The 22,573-nt window shown below is 49.1% G+C and overlaps 1 protein-coding gene across 6 annotated transcripts in view; it reads left to right on the top strand.

Moving 5' to 3' along the window:
- FLNB (filamin B) overlaps positions 1 to 22,573 on the top strand; it is a 143,289-nt gene that overhangs the window by 77,330 nt on the left and 43,386 nt on the right. For all 6 annotated transcript variants that reach the window (XM_045990981.1, XM_045990982.1, XM_045990983.1 and 3 more), the window contains exons 9-22: positions 1,909 to 2,046; positions 3,555 to 3,681; positions 5,295 to 5,431; positions 6,683 to 6,876; positions 7,861 to 7,974; positions 8,786 to 8,929; positions 9,072 to 9,195; positions 9,532 to 9,692; positions 11,101 to 11,191; positions 11,484 to 11,653; positions 16,557 to 16,674; positions 19,265 to 19,527; positions 20,764 to 21,361; positions 22,030 to 22,203. In XM_045990981.1, the coding sequence (XP_045846937.1) occupies positions 1,909 to 2,046; positions 3,555 to 3,681; positions 5,295 to 5,431; positions 6,683 to 6,876; positions 7,861 to 7,974; positions 8,786 to 8,929; positions 9,072 to 9,195; positions 9,532 to 9,692; positions 11,101 to 11,191; positions 11,484 to 11,653; positions 16,557 to 16,674; positions 19,265 to 19,527; positions 20,764 to 21,361; positions 22,030 to 22,203 (2,553 nt within the window). The remainder of the gene's footprint in view (positions 1 to 1,908; positions 2,047 to 3,554; positions 3,682 to 5,294; positions 5,432 to 6,682; positions 6,877 to 7,860; positions 7,975 to 8,785; positions 8,930 to 9,071; positions 9,196 to 9,531; positions 9,693 to 11,100; positions 11,192 to 11,483; positions 11,654 to 16,556; positions 16,675 to 19,264; positions 19,528 to 20,763; positions 21,362 to 22,029; positions 22,204 to 22,573) is intronic.

Genomic DNA, 22,573 nt, shown 5'->3' on the forward strand with positions numbered 1-22,573 from the left:
TTCCAACTCTGCTGCCTTTTCTAACCAATACTTGCCTTTCCCTGTTCTGTCCTCTGCCTCTGCATCTGTAGAGCTGGCTTCCTCTTCTGAATCCTGCCTCTGGGTCAGCCTGGACCCCGAAGCTGTTGGTTTCCTAACTGAGAGCACTGGGCCAGAGGCACCTTGCTGGGTAAGGGCTGGTTGAGTGGGACTTTCCTCCCAGTTCCCATGCTTCCCGCACATGTCACCTTGGGCCCGTGCTCTTGGTGACCTCAGGACATGACAGTATACACGTCAGCATCAGTTGACCAGCTGGACCCCAAGCCTGCTCATTACATTGAAACTTGTCTAAAACATCTCAAAGTGGTAGAGAATTCAGTGGTTTCCTTCAGCTCCATTTCATTTTTATATGAACTGAGCAGTTACCCTTTTGATGTTGAGACTAATACCCATGTTCAGAATTTCCATGAGTGCTTGTTTTCTTTTAAGGCACATTAAAACCCTCCACGGGAAGTCCTGTCATCCTGTTGTGACTTATTTCTGGTATGATCAACTTTTCTCCTTTTGACAAAGAAAAAAAAATAAAACCAACATATTCATAAACAAAACTCTCTTTGACATAACACAAGAAAGCATTTTTTTAACAGCTTTCCTGTTCTGATACTGTTTTCTGTTTTCTGACTTCCTCTCACTCAATGGACGATGCTTTTCATCTCTTGCGTTGTCCATTTGTCACTTGCACTGTTTAGAATTTAATTGATTGGGTTTTTCTTTTGACGTACTTTTCCTACTTAACTAATTTTATATTAAAAAGAATCTTCATCCCCTTTTCACAATGTAAAACCAATGTCACTTGCCATAAAATGTGGCCATCAACTTATATTCATCTACAAACCACCTAAAATCTTCTCTAACTCTAGAGTGTGGGTACATCTCTTCCAGAAATAGTTGTCTGCCAAGCAGCCAGCTGAGGACATTGCAGGGAGAGGGGACCAGAGGAGGCATTATCTTCTTTCTATGGAGTAAAGAGTTTCATCCTCTGGAGCCTGTGATCCCACTCCTGGCATAGAGAAAACTGTCAAATGTGCAGTGCTAAATTTGGAAAGGAAAAGCTACTTAGTCAACAACATGACATTTTACCCCCGCTCTCTCATTTCTGTACTTAAAAAGGTCTCCTATGTTGACAAAGAATTCCTAGGGTACAGGGATGTGTTTTATTAGCCTTCTGATGACCTCCGTGGAATGGTAGTTTTGTGGATCTCTCATGTAAGAAATTACTAGAAGCTACTTCGGTCCTTAATTTTTAGACTTCTGGCTTTAGTTTTTTAAACTAGATCCAGAAATCAAATGGGGAGGGGTGTTTATTGCTAATTGTTGCATTTATAGCCACCCACATTCCGACTACCTGCTGACAGCAGTAAAATGTTTGTCTGCCTTGGCTGAGGGGGTGTTGAATGGGTTCCTTTTTGAGCTATCCCCTGGCTCTCCATGTGGAAGATGATCACATTTCGGCTTTTAGAAATGGCCGATCCAAAGTTTGGAACGTGGTCAGATGTTTTCAAGTGCTACATTTTCCAAGTAGACTTGAAAAAGTTGGGTCTTCCCAATTACTGGGCCCTTGAGTGTGGAAATGAGATTTAACTCTCCTTCACCACCGAGAGGATAAATGCCAGGATTCAGCAGGTTCCAAGAGCACAGCGAATGCAAGGCTGTGCTTCTCCTTCTTTCTTTGCCAAAGTCAGACAAAGTTATGTTGTGTCCTTATTTGCTAGCCTGGTGTGCTCGCTGAGCAGGACCCCTGGCCTTGGGCAGCTGCTGCAGATTCTCTGTGCAGAGCAAACATTTTCTTGGCGGGTGGCTCCAAGTTACCTTGGCTTGCTCAACTCCAACGAATGAAAGGTTGAATTGATGTCAAAACTCTGTTTGCAGCCTGTAGTCCAAACGCCTGCCGGGCCAGTGGCCGAGGCTTGCAGCCCAAAGGTATCCGCATCCGGGAGACTGCAGACTTCAAGGTTGATACCAAGGCTGCTGGAAGCGGGGAGCTCGCTGTCACTGTGAAGGGTCCTAGTAAGTGCTCCTTTGTTTCCCCATCTCAGGTGTGACCTGGGCCGGCTTTGCAGCCGAAGTGTATGGATTTCATGCCACAGGCAGTTGTGATCGATCCCAGAGAGAATGGTATAAAAGAATTGAGGTGCTCTGAGCTGCATGGGGGAAGGAGGCAGGGATTGATTAGTAACGTCTGCCCTGGGTGCAGTGGGACCGGTGGTGGCTCTACAGCTTCCCCATTTTAAGGCTTCTGGGAATAGAAAAAGCAGTGATGTAATGGAGTTTGGAAAGTGCTGTCCTTGGAGTGACAACCTGAAGTGGCTTACTTTTTATTTGAGGAAACGTGGGCTCGAGAGGAGGGGTCTTGCCCAAGGTCACACAGCTTGTAAGCATCTGAGCTGGAATGCAAGCACAGTCTCCAAAGCCAGTAATTTTCCCACTCCAGGTTACATTTTATAGACTATGAAATTATGCCAAGTACCTAATTACTATGATCAGTGCTTATAGAAGGAAAATAAAATTCCCTGAGATTAAGTTTTCTTTGTAGATAAATGCTGATCATGGAGGGGTGGGTTGCACGCTGCAGCTGCTGCTTCTTCCCTTTTCGGGAAAGGAGACCGCAGACATGAGGATGAGGGTCTGCTCTGTCCAGGTTTGCCACAGCATTTCTGACTGTAGGCGTAACAGCCCTCCGTGGGTCTCTGCCGTGTGGGAAATTCGTGCATGGTCTCTCTGTTGCTCCCACCCTCTGTATCCCCAACAGTCTGGGGCAGGAGTACTCTGAGCTCCAGAAAGTTAATATTTGATCACAGAGCACCAAGCTGTGGGGAAGGCTGTGTTCGAAGGGTGGCCAAGGTTCTAGATTGCCCAGACCTGGAGCCAAGTTGCTCTGGGGCTGCCCTCCCTGCGGCTTGTTGCTACAAGAGCCAAGGAGGCTTTTTTTCCCCCCCTGACCTTGGATTCTTGCTTGGCTAAGTGGCTTTCCCAGCCAAACCTCAGGGCGCAACATAAAACAAGTTTCTACCTGATGGCTGAACCTGAACCTGGAGTTTGTGGTACAGCATCTGAAACCTGTTCTCTTGTAGATAGCATGCAGGAGCTTTCTCACTGCTGCTGAAAGATATGCCAGGACAGTAAGAGGAAACCCATGCCAAATACTTGTAAGGGCTTAGTGTCCCTCCACCGTTTCATGAGAGGCTAAGATAGCTAGCGATGATCATTAGGAAAAATTAAGATATGACTAGGAGGTCAAGGACCTGTTGGCCCCCACCTCTGTAGAAGGTTCTCTGAGCTTTTGAAAGCTGGTAAGCTGGGAAATCTTCCTTTTCCCCACACTTAGAACCAGAGATGGGTCTATTTTTAGGCTTGGATTAATCTCCCAAGTTTTGAGGGGGGTCACATTCTGAGACAGCCCATTTCCCTCTCCGGCTTACGTCTTGTGGATATTGCTATCTTTCTGTTCCTGTCTTTTGGATTCTTGTTGGGAGCCTGGAATTGCTTTGGAAAAATGATGTGCTTTCTTCCCACAGAGGGCCTGGAGGAGCTGGTGAAACAGAAAGGCTTTCTGGATGGAGTCTATGCATTCGAGTATTACCCCAGCACCCCGGGGAAATACAGCATCGCCATCACATGGGGGGGACACCACATTCCAAAGAGGTGAGTCTCCAGCCGGAGTTGCGTCTTCTCTGGGGGCGTGCTCGGCTCTGGGCAGGCTCACGGAGGTTGCTTCCCCAGGCTGCAGGAGGGAAAGAGATCTGCTTTGTTGAAAACATTTTTCTTTTTCTTTTTTTTTTTTCTTCTTTTTTTTAAGAGCAGCACACAGACATTTGGCTTGTTCTCAAAAACAGCAGAAAGGCACTGTGGTTTCGGTTGCCTTGCTTTAAATCAAATGCTGGCGGTCTGGGGCTGGGGGGAGGCAGGGAACCCAGAAGGAGCAGTAATAGAGAGCAAATGGGCTGTGTGTCTATACACCGTTATATAAACTAAGATTCTCTTTCTTTCAATGTGTGCCTCTGTTCAGGAATGCTGTGGGGTAAAATCTGCCATGGTTTACATTAAAATTCTCTAGGTGAGTGCAGTCAGGAGCCAAGGGACGCAGTCTACAGCTTTGCCTGTGGGCATCACAGTTACCCTCCCCTCTTCATCTTCCCCAGCCCTCCTGGGGGCACTTTTAGACTGAAAAGAATAAATTCCATTTACCTTAAGAAATAACCTGGGCATGATAGGGTTCTGAGAATCTCAGTTTAAAGATTTTTCTAAAAAGTTGAGGTGCCTGCTTAAAAAAGTTTTTTAAAAAAATGGAAAAATAAACTCATGAAGCTCAAAAAAAAAAAAAAAAAAAAAAAAGTTGAGGTGCCTGGGCAGCTCAGTCCATTAAGCATCTGCCTTTGGCTCAGGTTGTGATTCCAGGGTCCTGGGATTGAATACCATGTTGAGTTCCCCACTCTGCAGGGAGTCTGTTTCTTCCTCTGCCTCTCTCTCTCTCTCTTTCTCATGAATAAATGAATAAAATCTTTTTTTTAAAAAAGTATATTTATTTAAACAATCTCTACACCCAACATGGGGTTCAGAGTCAAAACCCCAAGATTAAGAGCTACTTGTTCTACGAACTGAGCCAGCCAGGTACCTCCTTTGCTTTTTTTTATTCTGCTATACTAAAGTTAAAGCTCATTCATTTGAAAAAGAAAGAAAGAGAAGGAAAAAAGCTCATTCGTTCATGTGTGAGATAAAGCCTGTTAACTTAGTTTTTGTCTTAAAAGATATTTTTTAAGATTTTATTTACTTTAGAGAGACAGAGGCAGCACAGATGGGAGGGGCAAAGGGGGAGGGAGAGAGAGAATCTCAAGCAGAGTCCGTGCTGGGCATGGAGCCTGATGCGGGGTGTGATCCCAGGACCCTGAGATCATGACCTGAGCTGAAACCACGAGTTGGACACCCAACCGACCGCACCACCCAGGTGCCCCTTATTCGTACAATATAAGCAGGATATAGGAAGGCAGGCACTCTATTACCTTCCCGAGCTCGCCGTCTGCTGAGCCCTGCACTCAAGAGGTGAATGATCGGAAGGATAGTGTGAGGCCACCTGAGTTCCCCAAGGCAGCCACAGTACTTATATTGTTGACCTAATAATGGCTGTGGGCGCACCTGTGTGGAGGAAGGGCTTGGCTGGACACTGGGACTCCAGGTAAAAGGAGTGGAAAAAACAGCTTATGGCTGTATTTAGTTCCTTCTTTGCTCTTCTTTAATGCTTTTTGTTCCTTTTCTCCTAGCCCCTTTGAGGTTCAAGTTGGCCCTGAAGCAGGCATGCAGAAAGTTCGTGCGTGGGGCCCTGGCCTCCACAGCGGGATTGTCGGGCGGTCGGCAGACTTCGTGGTGGAGTCCATTGGCTCTGAAGTGGGGTCTCTGGGTAGGTAGAAGCAGCTGGCCAGCAGCCCTGGGGGGCTGAGATGACATGAGGCTCGGTTCCAGTGTCAGACGGAGTCGGGCCTCCCCCAAGCCTCGCTCCCCTTTGCCCCCAGCCTCCTGACCCCCAAGTCCAACTCCTGATACTGCGGTGGGATTGCGATTTCCCTGCAAGTTGCCCTCCGCCTCTTCATTTGTTCATCTGCTAAACCTGAAGGTAGAGGTTTCCTGTGGATGTGGTGCTTGAAACAGTGCTTGGAACGTAGGAGGCACTCGTCAAATAATGTTGACTGATTCTTAGTTTAGATGAATGAATTAATTTTGCAATCTGGAGAATAAATATTCTTCGGAGCAGAACAGTGTGTTTTAAACGCACCTCTGACATATATAGGATCACTTTAGAACAGTGGTCGGCAAACCTGCTCTCAAAAGGACCAGAAAGCAAATATTTTAGTCTTGTGGGCCATATTCTCCCCACTGCAGCTGTAGTTGCATGAAAGCAGCCAGAGAAGGGACATAAGTGAAAGAGTGTGGCTGTGTCCTAGCCAAGCTTTATGTACAAGAATAGGTGTACTGGCCATAGTGTGATGACTATCTGTTTCAGGTAATAAGAATAAGCACACTGGCCAAAAAGAAGAAATCACCTTTAGTGTTTCCTTCTAGAGAGAGAATCAATATTTTGGTATGATATGAAACCTTTTGGCATATCCTCCTAGACTTTTTTTTTTCTCTCTATGCATGGACATACAAACGTTCATCTGCCACAAAAAATACCTAGGCGTAATCTATCTTTCTGCCTCAGATAAAGATAGGCTGTGTCTTCATTTTCCATGGCTTCTTTGGAATTCCATTGCATGGATATGTCTACCGTTAGTCTGTCTAGTTATTTCCACAGTTTTCCTGTAGAAACGGTGCTGAGTACGTAGACTGTTTCTGTTTACGCATAGCCTTGATTACTTCCTTTAGACAAGAGCCCAGAAGCGGATTTGATGGGGCAAAGGGTGAGCATTGGTTTAAGGTTTTAGTTGACCTTCCTTGTTAGATGATACTTAAAAAAAAAAAAACAAACAAAAAAACCACCATGGTAGAAAATCCAACCTCCCATGTCTAATGAAGACTCAGTAGCCTTGGTTTTGTTGGAAAGGGCTACAAATAGATTTCAGTCTTTTGGGTGATACTTGCTTTGAGGGAATGAGCCGGTAGAATAGATTCTTTTCACCATGCAACCAGGGGTCCCTCTTACCTTGTCCCCCAGGGTTTGCCATTGAAGGCCCCTCCCAGGCAAAGATTGAGTATGATGACCAGAACGATGGGTCATGTGATGTCAAGTACTGGCCCAAGGAGCCCGGTGAGTACGCCGTTCATATCATGTGTGATGACGAAGACATCAAGGACAGCCCATACATGGCCTTCATCCACCCGGCCTCGGGAGACTACAATCCGGATCTGGTGAGCCTGTCACGTTTGTGTGCTCTCCTCCTGGCTCCTGGCCCTCTCTGTGGTGCACAGAGGGTGACCCTAACCAGCCTGTTGAGGGATGGCAGCGAGGAGCCATGTAGAGCTTAGGAAGGATGCTGATCTGAGTTGGAACCCTGGTAGTACCACTCCAGAATTTTCTAATGCTGGGCGAGAAAGAAAAGATTCTTTCTCTTTACAATGGGAATGATGGCCCTGTCTGCCTCCCAGTGTTTCTGGGATGATTCAAGGAGAATGATCTGGGATCATTCAAGGATGATTCAATGTGCATAAAGACAGCCCTTCACCCAGTGCCTGGCCCATGCAGGGGGCTATGGGGACTGCTGCTTTTTTTTCCCCAGCTCCCTTCTCTTAAATGGGCACAGTATTTCTAAGAGCTTCTGTCATGCTCTTAGGTGGCAGATAAGCATGAAGTCTGAGGGGGCCTGGCTGCCAAGAGGAAGCCTCCACGCCTCCATGTGTGCCGCCCTGGCTCACACGGGGAGCCATTTGTAGCCTGGTGGCGGTCTGGGCTGGTTGCCCTTCCTCGTTGGCCAGTGGCTGGTGCTTTGTTCTCTGGAAGCTGTAAACCTTTGGGATTTCTGTGGTAAAGGTTCTGAGTCCCCAGGAATGTTGAACCTGGACATGACTGGAGATCCCTGCCCTGGGTACTAGAAGTTGTCTCTATCTACTCAGAATAAGGCAAGGAGCCCCAGGCTAGTCTGGGGCCTGGTTTTTGGAGAGTTTTCTTCCTGCTAGGAGGTTAATGCTACTACTGTTTTTAATTTTGGGGTTACTGTTTTTAATTTTGGGGTTACAACCTGCTGGAGCATTTTCCTTTCCTAACCATCCTGTTATGTAGGTAGTGTGAAACCAGACACCGGTGGTTTTGTTATCTTGTCCCTGGGTCCTTGGTCATTACGTAGGGGTTTTGTTCGGACATTGCACAGGAGAATCATTATTGGCCCTTTGCCCCAGGTCCAAGCATACGGGCCAGGTTTGGAGAAATCTGGGTGCATTGTCAACAACCTGTGTGAGTTCACTGTGGATCCTAAGGATGCTGGAAAAGCCCCCTTGAAGATATTTGCTCAGGTAAGTTTCCAGGGACCATCTGTGCAGGTAAGCATCGGGAGACACGATCTGCCACTGTAATGGCCACTTGGCTCTATTCACCTGACCCTCAGTTTATTCATCTGCACGCTGGGAATAAGAATATCTCTTGAGGTTATGTGCGGATTACATGGGATTCTAATACGTAAAGCAGGGTGTTTTTCTCATTCTTATGATTTGTATTCTTTGGAAACAAGGCTTGATCTCAGATTTCCCCTGTACCTGACCTCCAGTGTGGCCAAAGCTACCTAGGCCTCCACCAGAGGTTTGTAAATAAGCGTTTATTAAATATGTTTATCTATTTTAATTGAATTTGGCCCAGGGATTTAAATGCAGGAATTAAAATTAAGTATTTTTTTAAGATTGATGGATTTAGTGAGAGAGAGGGTGCACCTGTGCAAGCACACACCTGAGTGGGGGAGGGGCAGAGAGGGAGAGAGAATCTCAGGCTGATCTAGGGGCTCGATCTCTAGACCCTGAGATCATGACCTGAGCTGAAATCAAGAGTTGGACACTTAACCAACCGAGCCACCGAGGTGCCCCCAAATTAAAACTTATTGAGTGGTCATGACTTTCTAGCAGGGTCATTTGCTCTTAAGAAAAAAAAAACAAATAAATGCGGGCAGTATTTTGTCACCTGTGGTGACGACATTGTGAGAGTGTGGCATATCATAGTTGCTCCATGTTTTGTTGGATGGGTGGTGACTTGATGGTCTTGGGAAGCCATGGTGGCCCTGTTTGAGGAAGACCGTGTGAAGGCCAGTTTCTGTTCTTAGCCCCTGCTCTTTTGCAGGATGGGGAAGGCCAGCCCATTGACATCCAGATGAAGAGCCGGATGGACGGCACGTACGCCTGCTCGTACACCCCAGTTAAGGCCATCAAGCACACTATTGCTGTGGTCTGGGGAGGCGTGAACATCCCACGCAGCCCCTACAGGGTAGGTTGTGAAGCCTAATCCTGGCCACTCTATGAAAAAGCCAAGACCTGTGGCAGGTCTGGGCTCCATGCTAACTGACAACATTTCACTGGGTCCAAGTGGAGGAAAACTTGGTTTTAACTTTGGGCCGTTTTCTTTTTAGGTCAGTATTGGGCAGGGTAGCCATCCCCAGAAGGTCAAGGTGTTTGGGCCAGGCGTGGAGCGAAGTGGACTGAAGGCAAATGAGCCCACTCATTTCACAGTGGACTGTACTGAGGCTGGGGAAGGTGAGTGGAGAGTTCCCCCATTGAGGTCGTTGATGCTTCTTGAGGAAGAATGTTCTTTTCCTAATGTTGAAAGGGCAGTGAACTTTGAGCTAGAAAATAGTGCACCTGAATAGGTAATTGTTCATCTAATGAGTGTCTGTGGCAGTTCCTTGGTGATCTTTGCTAATCCTCCATCCCTCCTCCAAAGCCCTGACTTAGCACCATCCCTTTGTCAGGCTTGTCACTGGAAACTTCCCAGCTGCTTTTCTGGGGTGTTAGCTGAGCTGAGCTGGAAGTGATTGCATGGGACATGCTGTTTCTTGTACACTGGTGCGCTCATAAGCTGGTCTGTTCCAGGTGATGTCAGCGTTGGCATTAAATGTGATGCCCGGGTGTTAAGTGAGGATGAGGAAGACGTGGACTTTGACATTATTCACAACGCCAACGACACGTTTACGGTCAAATATGTGCCTCCTGCCGCCGGGCGATACACTATCAAAGTTCTCTTTGCATCTCAGGTGTGTGTTTGGGCCTGGGTTCTTTCTGGCCACCTGTGTGCATATTTCCTTTTTGTTTAGTTTAGTTTAGTTTTGTTTTTTAGCAATAGGGCAGTGTCTTGAGAATTCTCAGGTTTTCCTCTCTGGTTCCTAAAAACCGTGGGGGGAAAAAACCAAAACACCACAACACCCAGAACTAAATTTTTACCACTTTCTGACCAAAGTGAGGCGCACAGTGTTTTCATTGGTTATAGCAGGGCTCTGGAAGGAGACTGGTTTGTTAGACACGCTTGTCAAGTTTTTGACTGAACATAATGAACTTCTGGACGGAGTTCTACCTCTGCTTCTTTGAAGCAATGCCTTTGGCCTTGACCCTTCTACTTCTATAGGGAGAGGAGTTTTTGTTTTTTTTTTTCTTTTTCTTTTTTTTTTTTTCATTTTATTTATTTTTTCAGTGTAACAGTATTCATTATTTTTGCACAACACCCAGTGCTCCATGCAAAACGTGCCCTCCCCATTACCTACCACCTGTTCCCCCAACCTCCCACCCCTGACCCTTCAAAACCCTCAGGTTGCCCCAACCTCCCACCCCTGACCCTTCAAAACCCTCAGGTTGTTTTTCAGAGTACATAGTCTCTTATGGTTCGCCTCCCCTCCCCAATGTCCATAGCCCGCTCCCCCTCTCCCAATCCCACTTCCCCCCAGCAACCCCCAGTTTGTTTTGTGAGATTAAGAGTCATTTATGGTTTGTCTCCCTCCCAGGGAGAGGAGTTTTGACCTTTCAAATTGAGCTCATATTTACATGTGATAGGTGAAGATAAGGCAGGTGCTACCTAAAACAGGGAACAGTGGAATCATGGTGATTCAGATTAACCTCCTGCAAGGATGGAATCCCAAGAGAAAGTTCTCTGCTTGAAGGTGTAGGTCTTGAATTGACTTCATCCAATTAACCTGTTCTGCCTTTATTCTGATAATCTCACACCATTCTTTGTGAAGAATTATAATCCTGTTTCTGATCAGCTCTTCCCATTCCCCAAACCTTAGCTCCAAACTGTACCTAAGGACCTGTCCTTTAGCCCAATCCTTTTTGTTATTGTCATTTTGGGTTTTATTCTTGGTAGGATTTTTTGCATACTAAGAACTCAACCTTTGGTGTTAAAGGCTCAGAGTTTTCTGATTCATTTGGAGGAAACCTTCCTTCAGCTGTGCAGTAAGCAGGTCAAAGCCTGTGATGGAGGGATCCAGGCATTCATGAATGACCCCCGATGGCCCCTACCTTAGGCTAGAGTATGAAGACTTGACCCATGGGGAAAGAAGTTTGCCTGCTGCCCGCCAGAATCACAGAGGTCTCCCCTTCACGTTGGGTAGAAGGCTAAGCTCTGGCAGAAGATTCAGGGGCTTTCCTACTGAGATAGTGTCTCCCTTGCAGGAAATCCCCGCCAGCCCTTTCAGAGTGAAAGTTGACCCTTCCCACGATGCCAGCAAAGTGAAGGCAGAAGGCCCAGGGCTCAGCAAAGCAGGTAAGAGAGTACCCGTGAGAGGTCATCCTGGAGGCCTTCTGTGGTCCAGTGGCCATGGGCACGTTTGGCCCAGGGACCCTGAGGGACTTGTCTCCCTGCAAGGCTGGTCCTATTGGGGTTCCCATTCAGCAGAGACAGTGCTCCTGCCGAGCTGTTGGCAGTGCTCCTGAGCACCGGCCCCTGTCACCGACTGCCTTGCTGGGGCTGGTGCTGATGAACCCGTCAGACTGGTTGTAAGAGTGAAACCATTCCGGCCAGGCCTGTCTCCTCACTTCACAGTCTGTCCTTCCAGGTGTGGAGAACGGGAAACCAACCCACTTCACGGTCTACACCAAAGGGGCCGGAAAAGCTCCACTGAACGTGCAGTTCAGTAGCCCCCTTCCCGGAGATGCTGTGAAGGACTTGGACATCATCGACAATTACGACTACTCCCACACCGTCAAATACACACCCACCCAACAGGTAGGGTCCTTCCTGTGTCTGCTGCTACTGGCCAGGGCCCCAGCCTGTCAGTGCTGTGCTGGGCACCTTGGACACCAAGGTTGTGATTGGTGCTCTGTTGAGGTGCTCCTCTGTGGGCGACAGGCTCTTTGTTCCTGTCATTCTGAGCCTCTGCAGGAGGGCTGGCAAGAGGCCTGGTTGGTTCTGTGAGGGAGGCCTGAAGGTTTCCCTAAGCACAAGGGGGGCAAGCTAGCTTGTCTCTCCCCATCCCCATCTCCCACCTTCATTTTGGGTTTTAGCAGAAACAGTGAGCTCTTGAAATTTGGAACCTAGTATTTTCCTCTTAGTCCACACACTCTCCCATTCTTACCAGCTGCCCTTAAACGCAGTCTTTTCTTCATTACTCCAAGGGTAGGAAGGGCGACCCCTTTATGGTTTTTTTCTGGTCCCATTTACAAGGTGGTGGAATGGGTCTCTCTCAAAACCCAGTTCAGCCCTTGCTCCCTTAGGCCTGAGATACTATCTAGGGCCCCAGATTGTCCTCTTTTACAAAATCCAGGAACATACACAGGATCTTCTGATCCAGGCCACTTTGCTCTGATTATTTTAGGCGACAAACACCTTAAAAATGACCTCTCAGCCTCTCTGTGTGAATTCATGTTGGGTTTGCTTCACGGCCACACATCTGGGGTGTGAGGAACAGAAAACTCCGAAGAAAAGCCTGGATTTACTATTTTTTATGCATAGTGTTCTACACAGTCCTTCTGAACCTCTCAGATTTCTTCTTTCCTGAAGAAAATAGTCTCCCTTGTGTGAGGTACCTTTTGTAGGAGAACAGGGGCGATGCTTTCTGTAGAAACACCACCTGAGAGAGAAGCATCACTCCTGCCTGACCCTCAGTGAGCTGCCCAGAGTCTAGCGGGAAGGAACGACGGGTACGGTGAGGATGAGGAGCTGGTGCACGTGTCCCCTTGCATTAGGGGCTACATGTCCTTGGAGATGTTCTCTGGGGTGAATTCTGTGCCACCATTAAGATGTGGCCTCTTATATCCAGCTGTCCTTCCTGTGGTTTTTGTTTTGACCTTAAGGAGGGCTTCCTTGTTAGTGATGGTAAAAATACTTTTGTAGGTAGGATGCTCTTTATTCATCAGGCCACTCAGAGCCACGTAGGTAATTATTTTCCTGATGCTTCCAAGGGCTGGCAGGAGCCTCACTATTGGGAGCACCAGCGTGACATCATCCTTGTTGCCAATCCTCCACATTCCTTAGGAGAAGGTACCAGAAAGCATGGCCATGCACACTGGTCAAGGTCGCAAGGTCTTCGGCTCCTATAAAACATCTTGCTTTCTCGTCTGTCTACAAACCTCATTGGGTTCTGGCTAAGCCACTTAAAAGTAAGTTGCAGACATCAAGACAGAATCAGGTTTGGGCCTGCACCCCCAGAAAGGACTTCAGAACCTCTTGCCATTTGGGGAAGAGATGGAGGCTAGAGAGGGAGGCTTCTTACTTCGAAGTCACCCCAGGGTCAAGTACATGCATTTCTTGGAGAACAGCAGGTTTGGGGGCAGGCTCCGTGGGCACATAGGGCTTTGCTCAAATGTTGCTGGTCATACACCCAGGGGACCTGGCCGTCTTGGGTGTCAGTAACTACCTCCAGTGTGAGCAGCTCACCTCGTGCCTCTTTGGTCCTTCTTGTTTAGTGTCTAGAACAAAGTTCATGGTTTCATTTTTTGGGCAACTTGCAGTTTCACGTATTTCTCTGTGGCAGAGAAAGCAGATGAATTTCTTCTCTTGGATGGTGAGTTCCCCAGCGATGGGATAGTGTGTTCTATATATATATCTTTCAGGCCCCAGTCTGAGCACAGGGACTGATGGTGTAGGTTCTCTACATGGATTTATGGCGTAAAGCGTGAATACACAAGGTTGAGCCTCTCTACTCACAAGCAGAGACAACAGAAAAACTTTGTAGGGACAGTGGGGCCAACACATCTTGTCCACCTTTGATCTCTCTTTTCTGGAGAGCGGCATACAGCTCAGATTGGGTTAAATAAGCTTGCCTTTTGAGCTTTGCCCTTGGATGTGGTTAAGAGGCCTGGGTCAGCCCAGAAGGCCCTGCCCAATGTGGAGGCAGGGAGTGTACTTTGAGGACTCATACTCAGAGGTGCACCTTCTCGTGGTGGTTTTTGGAATAACAGGCTGGAATTTTCCAGAAATGGAGTTGTTTTGTGTGTGTGTGTGGAGAGAGGGCAGTGGCTCCTGGCCCAGGGAGACCATGTCACCATCGGCATGCAGGCCGTGCTGTGTGACGAGCTGTCCCCTACAGGGTCTCTGAGCCACAGCTTGAAGATCCCTGCCGACCTGCAGTGTACCGACCAGTCACCGTCTTCTCGGAAAGCAGTGGTCAGCTCTTTGCCTTGGTGGAGTGTCACTTGTTGGATTGGGGCTTGAGGATTCTCCCAAAGGTCAGAAGGAGGCTGGAAGGGAGATCACGCCATGCCATATTCTCCTAAGGATTTTGCCTTTCTGTGCTTTTGGTTTTCCGTGACCTCAAGGGACTTGCGTCTCCTCCCCCATATTCCCTCAGAAAGAGCAAATGCTTTGAGAAGCCAGTGGCAGCAGCTCTGTGACCCGCCAGGGCAGAATTGAAAACCCCACACACTTCCTAGGGGTACCTTGAGGAGACCATTTGGGTTCACTGATCCTCCCTGCCTGTCCCAGAGGTCGCTGGAGGAGGAGGGGGCTGTGGGTAGCTCACTTGATCCTGTCCTCACCTGAGCTCTTGGGTCAGGGTCTTACATTAGTGTGTTGTGTAGGGTGGGATTAAGGTCTCAGAAGCACAGTGGGGAGAGAGTAAAACTGTCCTGTAGTCAGCAAGGTCGTTGTGAAACGCACCAGTGGTCATTGCTCAGGCATTCCTGATGTCACCCCCGTCTGGGGGAAAGCACAGTCCGTTCCTTAGCTGGGCCCCAGAGGAAACCTTAAATGCTACCAGCAATCCAGGTGGAAATCCCTTAAGGTTTCTTCCTCACCCTTGTTAGGTTATTTTAGGTAGAGTTCATTTCCTCTCTTGAGTTTTTTGGGTTTTTTGTTTGTTTGTTTTGCTTTGTTGTTGTTTTTAATGATTGGTAATGAGAACACACTTTCTTTCCTGGGATGGGTAGGCTTAACTGGAAGAGGACTTTTCCCTCTTCTGTGGCACTCTGGAGATACAATCAGAAGACTTCCAGGGCTGATGGAGAAGGTTTTTACATGACCCATGGTCAGCCGTGAGGCCTCTCCTGCAAGGAGTTAGGGGCTTGTGGGCAAATGGAAGCTCGGGAGTTGCTGGCCTGATGGGGAGGAGACCTGTCCTGTCCTGGGCTGGCTCTGAGCTCTGCTGGGTCGGACTTGTGCACGTTCTACCGTGAACATTGTGTATCCCCCAAAATCCTGGAGGATCCGTCCTCCATCCTTCATTGATGTAACCAATTCTTTTCTTAGCTCTTGCCCCCCTTTTTTTTAATTATGAAAAGCAACGTGACGGATGCCTGGGTGGCTCAGTTGGTTAAGCTGCTGCCTTAGGCTCAGGTCATGATCCCAGAGTCCTGGGATTGAGTCCCACATCGGCTCCTTGCTCGGCAGGAGCCTGTTTCTCTCTCTGCCTCTGCCTGCCACTCTGCCTGCTTGTGTGCTCACTCGCTCGCTCTCTCTCTCTCTCTCTGACAAATAAATAAGATCTTAAAAAAAAAAAAACAACGTGAGAAAATACGTGTGGGCCAAAAGCTACACCCTTTAACAATTGATCACCGACAGCTTTCAATAGAGCCCCCCCAGATTCTCAGGGGTATCGTCTCTCTCCATAGCCTTTGACGTTATGCCTGGGGTGTTTGAAGTGAGGGAGAGCTTCATCTACAGAGACCCCCGTGGGCTTTCATGGAGCCTGGGTTTGGCAGTGGGGGGGTGCTTAGCTGACGGGAGAGGGGAAGCCAGCAGGGAGTGGGCGGCAAGGACTGGAGGAGAAACGCCCTGTGCATACAGTCGGTGTTCCCACAGTCCCAGGGCTGCAAAGAAGCAGCCTGCCAAACCCACAGGCGGGATTCCCTTCACACTTGCAACTTTCCTTTCCTTGACATAGATGTGGGAGTTTAGAGGCTGCTGTAGTGAGCAAATCCCTCTCACAGGCTACAGGCCTGAAACGGATTTCTGAGATGTAGAAAAAGCTGGTTTTGTTCAGTGAGAGGCTCCCGTAGATGGCAGCTTTACCCGTGGTCGGGGACGGGTGTGTGCTGGGCAGGGGATAGTGCAGCCCAGCAGCTGGGACGCGGGTCCGGGTGCCGTGGTTGTAAGGTCCAGCTCTCACACTTACCAGGCATGTGATTTGGGGCAAGTGATTCTACCTCCCTGAGCTGTAGTTTCCTTTCCTGGAAAAATGGGAACAACAGTGAGAACCACCCCTTTGGACTGTTTGGAGATTGAGTCAAGGAAATGCTTGGAAGCACGGCATACAGCATGCTTAGGAAGTCTCCCCTGTAGTTCTTAGCTGCTCTGATTTTATCTGACTTCTCGGTTGTTTTTGCCATGGGGCCAGAAGCTTAGAGAAATATGTCTGTGGTGTTTCTAAACCCACTGGAGTGAAGTGCCCAGAGTCTCTGGAAGAATGAAAGATCTGGAAGGCAGGTTTAAACAACAAACTAGGGGGTGCCTGGGTGGCTCAGTCTGTTAAGCATCAGCCTTCGGCTCAGGTCATGGTCTCGGGGTCCTGGGATTGAGTCCCGTATCCAGCTCCTTGCTCAGCGGGGAGCCTGCTTCTTTCTCTGCCTGCTGCTCTCCCTGCTTGTGCTCTCTGACAAATAAATCGGTAAAATCTTTTAAAAAAATGAAATAAAGATAAACAGCAAGTTAGATGTTGGTGCCCAAAGGTGCACTCGGTATCCTCTCGTTGCAGGGCTGTATGCAGGTGCTGGTGACGTATGGCGGTGACCCCATCCCTAAAAGCCCTTTCACCGTGGGCGTGGCCGCTCCGCTGGATTTGAGCAAGATCAAGATTAATGGGCTGGAAAACAGTAAGTGCATGGACGCAGGGGAGAGGAGGTCACCAAAGACACCCCCCACCCCGAGGCTGCCTGTTAGATGCCTTTCAAAGGCAGTTTGCAGAGGGTGTCTGGGTGGCTCAGTCATTAAGCGTCTGCCTTTTGCTCAGATCATGATCCCAAAGTCCTGGGATCAAGTTCCTCATCGGGCTCCCTGCTCGGTGAGAGACCTGCGCCCTCTCCCACTCCCCCTGTTCTGTTCCCTTTCTTGCTATGTCTCTCTGTCACATAAATAAATAAAATCTTGAAAAACAAATACCCAAAAGACAGTTTGCAGGGAAGCAAACTCTGCCTTAACAGACCTTGCAGTGGGTCAGACGTGGATGTGAACTAGGGCCACACAGCAGGGTCGCACTGTGACCTTACCTGTGCTCAACCTCCCCGAGCCGCCGTCCCCTCATTTGTACAGTGGGTGTGGGGGGAACACTGTCAAGAACACTGATGACATTCGTGGGAATATTTTGAAAGGTAGATGAGCTCATAATTCAGGGGCTGGCACATCGTCAGCCCTCAGTAACTGCCGGCTTCGCTGCGGGATGTTTTCATTGCCAAGAGAAGTTGGGACGCATCACCTTCTGATGACTTGGTACTGTGCGAGCTGTGCTTGGCCTTGGATCCACATGAGGAGGGACCATCAAGGGTAAAAGCCAGCTCCCGGCACTCAGCCACGACTCTGATGCAGCCCCCACCGCACCCCCATATTCCTTTAGCTTGGTGGGTATCTTGTTAGTATAAGCTCATCTCATTTATTGTAAAATGTTTTCATTTGTTGTATTAGGGAAAATTCCAAACATAAAAACGTAAACACAGTAGTATATAAACACTGGTGTACTTACCACTCAGCTTCAGAAGTTCCGCACATATGGGGCGCCTGGGTGGCTCAGTGGGTTAAAGCCTCTGCCTTAGGCTCAGGTCATGATCTCAGGGTCCTGGGATCAAGCCCCGCATCGGGCTCTCTGCTTTGCCCCGCACTCTCTGCCTGCCTTTCTGCCTACTTGTGATCCCTGTCTGTCAAATAGAATCTTTAAAAAAAAAAAAAGTTCAACACATAATCACAAAATTCCTTTTTTTTACACAAAGTAATGTATAAATCCATTTTCATCTAAAAAATAAGGCACCACCGTTGAGAGTAAACTCCACTCTCTCCATCACCTCTGACTCTTCCTAGGGTGAATCAAAGTTATCTTCAGTTTCGGTCCTTCGAGACCTCCTCTTACCTCTGCATACACGCCAGCAGCAAACGTTTGGCAGTGTTCATTTTGCATTAATGTCATCCTGCTATGCCCTTATGCCTGCAGCCTGCCTTTAGACGTGAGCCAAGCATCTTGGAGAACCTTCACACCAGTGTTGCCTCGCACGAGCTGCCATACGGCTGAAGCCTGGCCACACCTCTGTAGCACACACTCAACCTGATTTCGGGGTCATGCGGGTCTCAGTGCGTCACCCCCACCCCGAATCCCGGGCAGACCTCTTCGGTCTCAGTGGATCATCGATGAGCACCTTCACGCACGGGTTGTGAATGAGGCCACTTCCCAGCTCTGGGCTGTCACTGGCCAGTCCTTTCGTGGGTCTCCAGTGCTGCTTCCTTTAAGACACCTACGGCTTCAGACCAGGAAAAAACACAATGCTGATTAGGAAAAGCCTTCAGGCCAAGGTGCTCTGAGGCCTCCTTGCTTGTGGTTTGGAGATGCTGGTCTTGGGAAGCCCCCAGCGCCCTAGAGTCAGGATTTCCCTGGCTTGTGGTGGGAGCCCTATGCTCCCAGTGCTGTCGTTGCAGTTCAAAGTCCTTTCCCTTTTCTTTGTCAGATACAACACACAGTTTTTCTGAGGCCCTGCTCTGCAAGGATCTTTCGAATATCAGTGCAGTACAGAGAGTCTGTTCTTTGGACTTGCTCTGGTGCCCCTGCATTGACTAGCTCTCTGACTTTTGCTTTGTTGGCTGTGGGATTAAATTTGCTGCCAAGAATTAGTAAATAAAACATTGGCTTCTGGGAATGTTTTGATAAGTTAAGACCAAAAGTGAGTAAAGGAGAGAGGATAGTGTCAGGTTATGATTTCCTCGTTGGCAGAGCAGATCGCGAGGTCATTTGAGTCCCACCTTTGTGGTCTGTTGCATACAGCACCCTGGACACATTCCTTGACCTCAGAGCCTCCGTTTTCCCATCTGTTAAAGCCATTGGTATCTAATAAATACCCTCTAGGGTCATGGTAAGAATTAAAGGAGGCCATGTGCTATACTGAGACCTGGGGATAAAAATGCAGTCATTGAGTGATCAATCATTATTGGTTTTTAAGTAACCCATCATTATAGTATCAGTAAGTGTCAGCTCTCATTGTTAGTAATATCTGTGGTTAGCTAGTAGCTGTTCTCGTACTGGTTGTTATCCAGGTAGATGCTGATTATCCTGACTCAATCTTGCTTCTTGTCCTTGGTATCTGCCCTTGCTTGTGGCCCAGACTGAGATAATGCCTCATGTCCAGGGAACCCTCACCAGTCTGCTCTCAGCCTCTCTTGCTGCTGGAAAGGGTGAGCTGATCACTTGGGCGTGTCTCCCTTTTCCAGGAGTCGAAGTTGGGAAGGGTCAGGAGTTCGCCATCGACACGAAGGGGGCAGGAGGCCAGGGGAAGCTGGATGTGACGATCCTGAGCCCCTCGAGGAAGGTTGTGCCTTGTATGGTGGCGCCCGTCGTGGGCCGGGAGAGCAGCACGGCCAAGTTCATCCCTCGGGAGGAGGGGCTGTATGCTGTCGATGTCACCTACGATGGACACCCGGTGCCTGGGAGCCCCTATACAATGGAGGCCTCGCTGCCACCAGATCCCACCAAGGTCAGCTTTCGTTCCTGTGCCGGGACGTGTCTCCTTTTGTCAAATAGAACATTGTAGTCCTTCACTGATCCTGCTTGACCAAGGCCTGTAGAAAATCGAGGAAGGTCCATTCTCAGCGGCCGACCGTTGTTTTCCCTCCCAGAGTTCAGCCCGAGGGGACCCTTGGGCGGCAGGGTGTTCTCCCCACACTGCTCCTCCTCTTGCTGTCTGGCAGTGAGGCTTGGGTGAGGGACTCCTCTCCCTGAGTTCTGTCCCTTCACTTCTTAGCATGACAAACAGCATTCGCTTCACCGTGAGCCCATAAGGGTTAGCTCACCCTGAAGGAACTGTATACCTCAGTATCAAAAAGATATCCGTCTCCTTCTCATTGCTTCCTGGTAGCCCCGAATCGAGGGTTTTAGAACAGCCTGAAGCCTATAAAATGGTCTTATTTGTTGATTCAGAGACAAAAATCCTGTCCCCTCCCTCTTGTAAAAGCAGTTTTGTTTACTCATTTGCTTTTAAATCTTTATATCAGAATTTAGTTTCTTAGAGCTGTTTTAGTTCGTTGTAAAACGTGGAGGCAGGTACAGAGATTTCCCTCCTACCCCTGCACCTGCGGGTGCCCAGCCTCCCCATTATCGCCGTCCCCCACCAGAGCGGTGCATTTGCTCATGCTGCGAACTTGCTCTGACAGTGTGTTCACCCCCAAATACGTAGTTTACAGGGGGGTTTGCTCTGGGCGCTCTGCATTCTCCAGGTTTGGACAAATGTACAGATACCCACTACTCCAGGGTCGTGTCTTATTATGTGGAATTTGTTGAGGGAGGCGCAGCTGTCCAAGCAACAGGGAGGTCCGTAAAAGCCATCCCTACGAGCATTCAGCTCCACATGCGTGTGTGAGACAAGATGTTAGGTCTCCACCTCCGGCACCTCCACCTCCGTGGTTCAGAAACGCTGGGCATGTCTGGACGGGCAGCCAGGCCCCGTGCTCTGGAGGGCCACGCCTCTGTGCTGTGGCTTTCCGAGTTGACTGAGCTCACAGGTGTGTCTCCCTCTGGTAGCCATTCAAAGCCTGGGATGATTGCACTGTGGCTCCATGGCAGTGTCTGTGTGACGTGAGGTAGGCCCGAGGGAGAAGGGCCCCTCGACGGTGAGGCAGCTCAGCGCCAAGTGCAGGCTGGGGTGGTGAGCAGGGCTGGCCGAGCAGCAACACCAGCGTTAGGCAGAGTGTGACTTTACTTTCTGTTGAACTAGGTGAAGGCCTATGGCCCTGGCCTTGAAGGTGGTCTCGTGGGCAAGCCTGCCGAGTTCACCATCGACACCAAAGGAGCAGGCACTGGAGGTCTGGGCCTCACCGTGGAAGGTCCGTGCGAGGCCAAAATCGAATGCTCTGACAATGGAGACGGCACCTGCTCTGTCTCTTACCTGCCCACAAAGCCTGGGGAGTACTTTGTCAACATCCTCTTTGAAGAAGTCCACATACCTGGTTCTCCCTTCAAAGCCGACATCGAAATGCCTTTCGACCCCTCTAAAGTCGTGGCGTCGGGACCGGGTCTCCAGCACGGGAAGGTGGGCGAAGCTGGGCTGCTGAGCGTGGACTGTTCGGAAGCAGGCCCTGGGGCCCTGGGCCTGGAAGCCGTCTCAGACTCGGGAGCGAAGGCCGAAGTCTGTATTGAAAACAACAAAGACGGCACCTACGCGGTGACCTACGTGCCCCTGACCGCTGGCATGTACACTCTGACCATGAAGTATGGCGGTGAGCTGGTGCCCCACTTCCCCACCAGGGTCAAGGTGGAGCCCGCCGTCGACACCAGCAGGGTCAAAGTCTTTGGGCCCGGAATAGAAGGGAAAGGTGGGTTTCATTAAAAAGCCTGCAAAATAACTTAGGACATAGGGGTCCCCAGAAACTCAGAGTAGATGTGCAAACTGATGTACCCCCAGGGGCCACGTGGAACAAAAGAAAGCACTCTCCTGTGGTCTCGGCATCAGGGAGAGGGACCACAGCAAAGCTGTGAGCATGTGACATTTCTGCTGCCCGAGCCTCACTTCGTTTCTCGGGGGGGAGGGGGTGGGCAACACTGCTGGCAGATGTTCTTATTTTTCTGGCAAAGCCAGAAATCGTGATTTTTACGTGGAAATTCAAGATCTTTCATTTTTGCCACTAATTGAAAAGGTTTAAAATGTGATGCTGTTAACCATACTTGCTGCAGAGCAGGTCTGTCTTTTCGCTTTACCCTGTCCAAGAGTCGGCCCCACCTTCGTCCAGAAAGTGTGCAAGGAGTTGTGTTGTCACAGTGTGGGGGCTTCCACAGCGGGAAGCGGGAAGAAGCAGCTTTTGCAGGATGGTGGCAAGGGGGAGGTGGTCATTAACAGTCTTGATTTGGAGAGTCAGAAAAAACACCCGTCTGCTGGCACCGAGCTTAGACAAAACGTACCTCAAGTGCCGAGAACCCTTGTTCTTGGATTTGGTCCAAAGTCCCAGGCTTTGGTGACGTTCTCCTCTGTGTGATTGCTCCGCAGACGTGTTTCGTGAAGCCACCACTGACTTCACGGTCGATTCACGGCCCCTGACACAGGTGGGGGGCGACCACATCAAAGCCCACATTGCCAACCCCTCTGGGGCCTCTACCGAGTGCTTCGTCACAGACAACGCCGACGGGACCTACCAGGTGGAGTACACGCCCTTCGAGAAAGGTGAGTTGACCTCTCCTTGGACATGACCATCATTCAGAGCTATGCCAGGCCATTTCCTTGGGTGACTGGTGCTGTCTCCTGCCCCATGAGTCTGGCCTGTCTCAGCAAAGGCACAGACAGAGTGACAGGGACATGTGGAAATCTCCCTCCCCCACAGAGCCACTGAGCGCTCAGTGCCTGACAAGCTGTCCCTGGTGTGTGACAGACATTCTGGCCAAGGTTAGCCTCATGCTCCTCTGAGCAGCTTACGGCTGTTTCATGGCATAGTGCCCATTTGTATCAATTTTTTTTTTTTTACATAATTTGCTTCTTAAAATTCTAGAAATGACTTGAAAATTTGATAAATCTTGAAAAGTTAAAGGAAAAAATG

The sequence above is a fragment of the Meles meles genome, chromosome 20, assembly GCF_922984935.1.
Source record: "Meles meles chromosome 20, mMelMel3.1 paternal haplotype, whole genome shotgun sequence".
Classification (NCBI taxonomy): Eukaryota; Metazoa; Chordata; class Mammalia; order Carnivora; family Mustelidae; genus Meles; species Meles meles.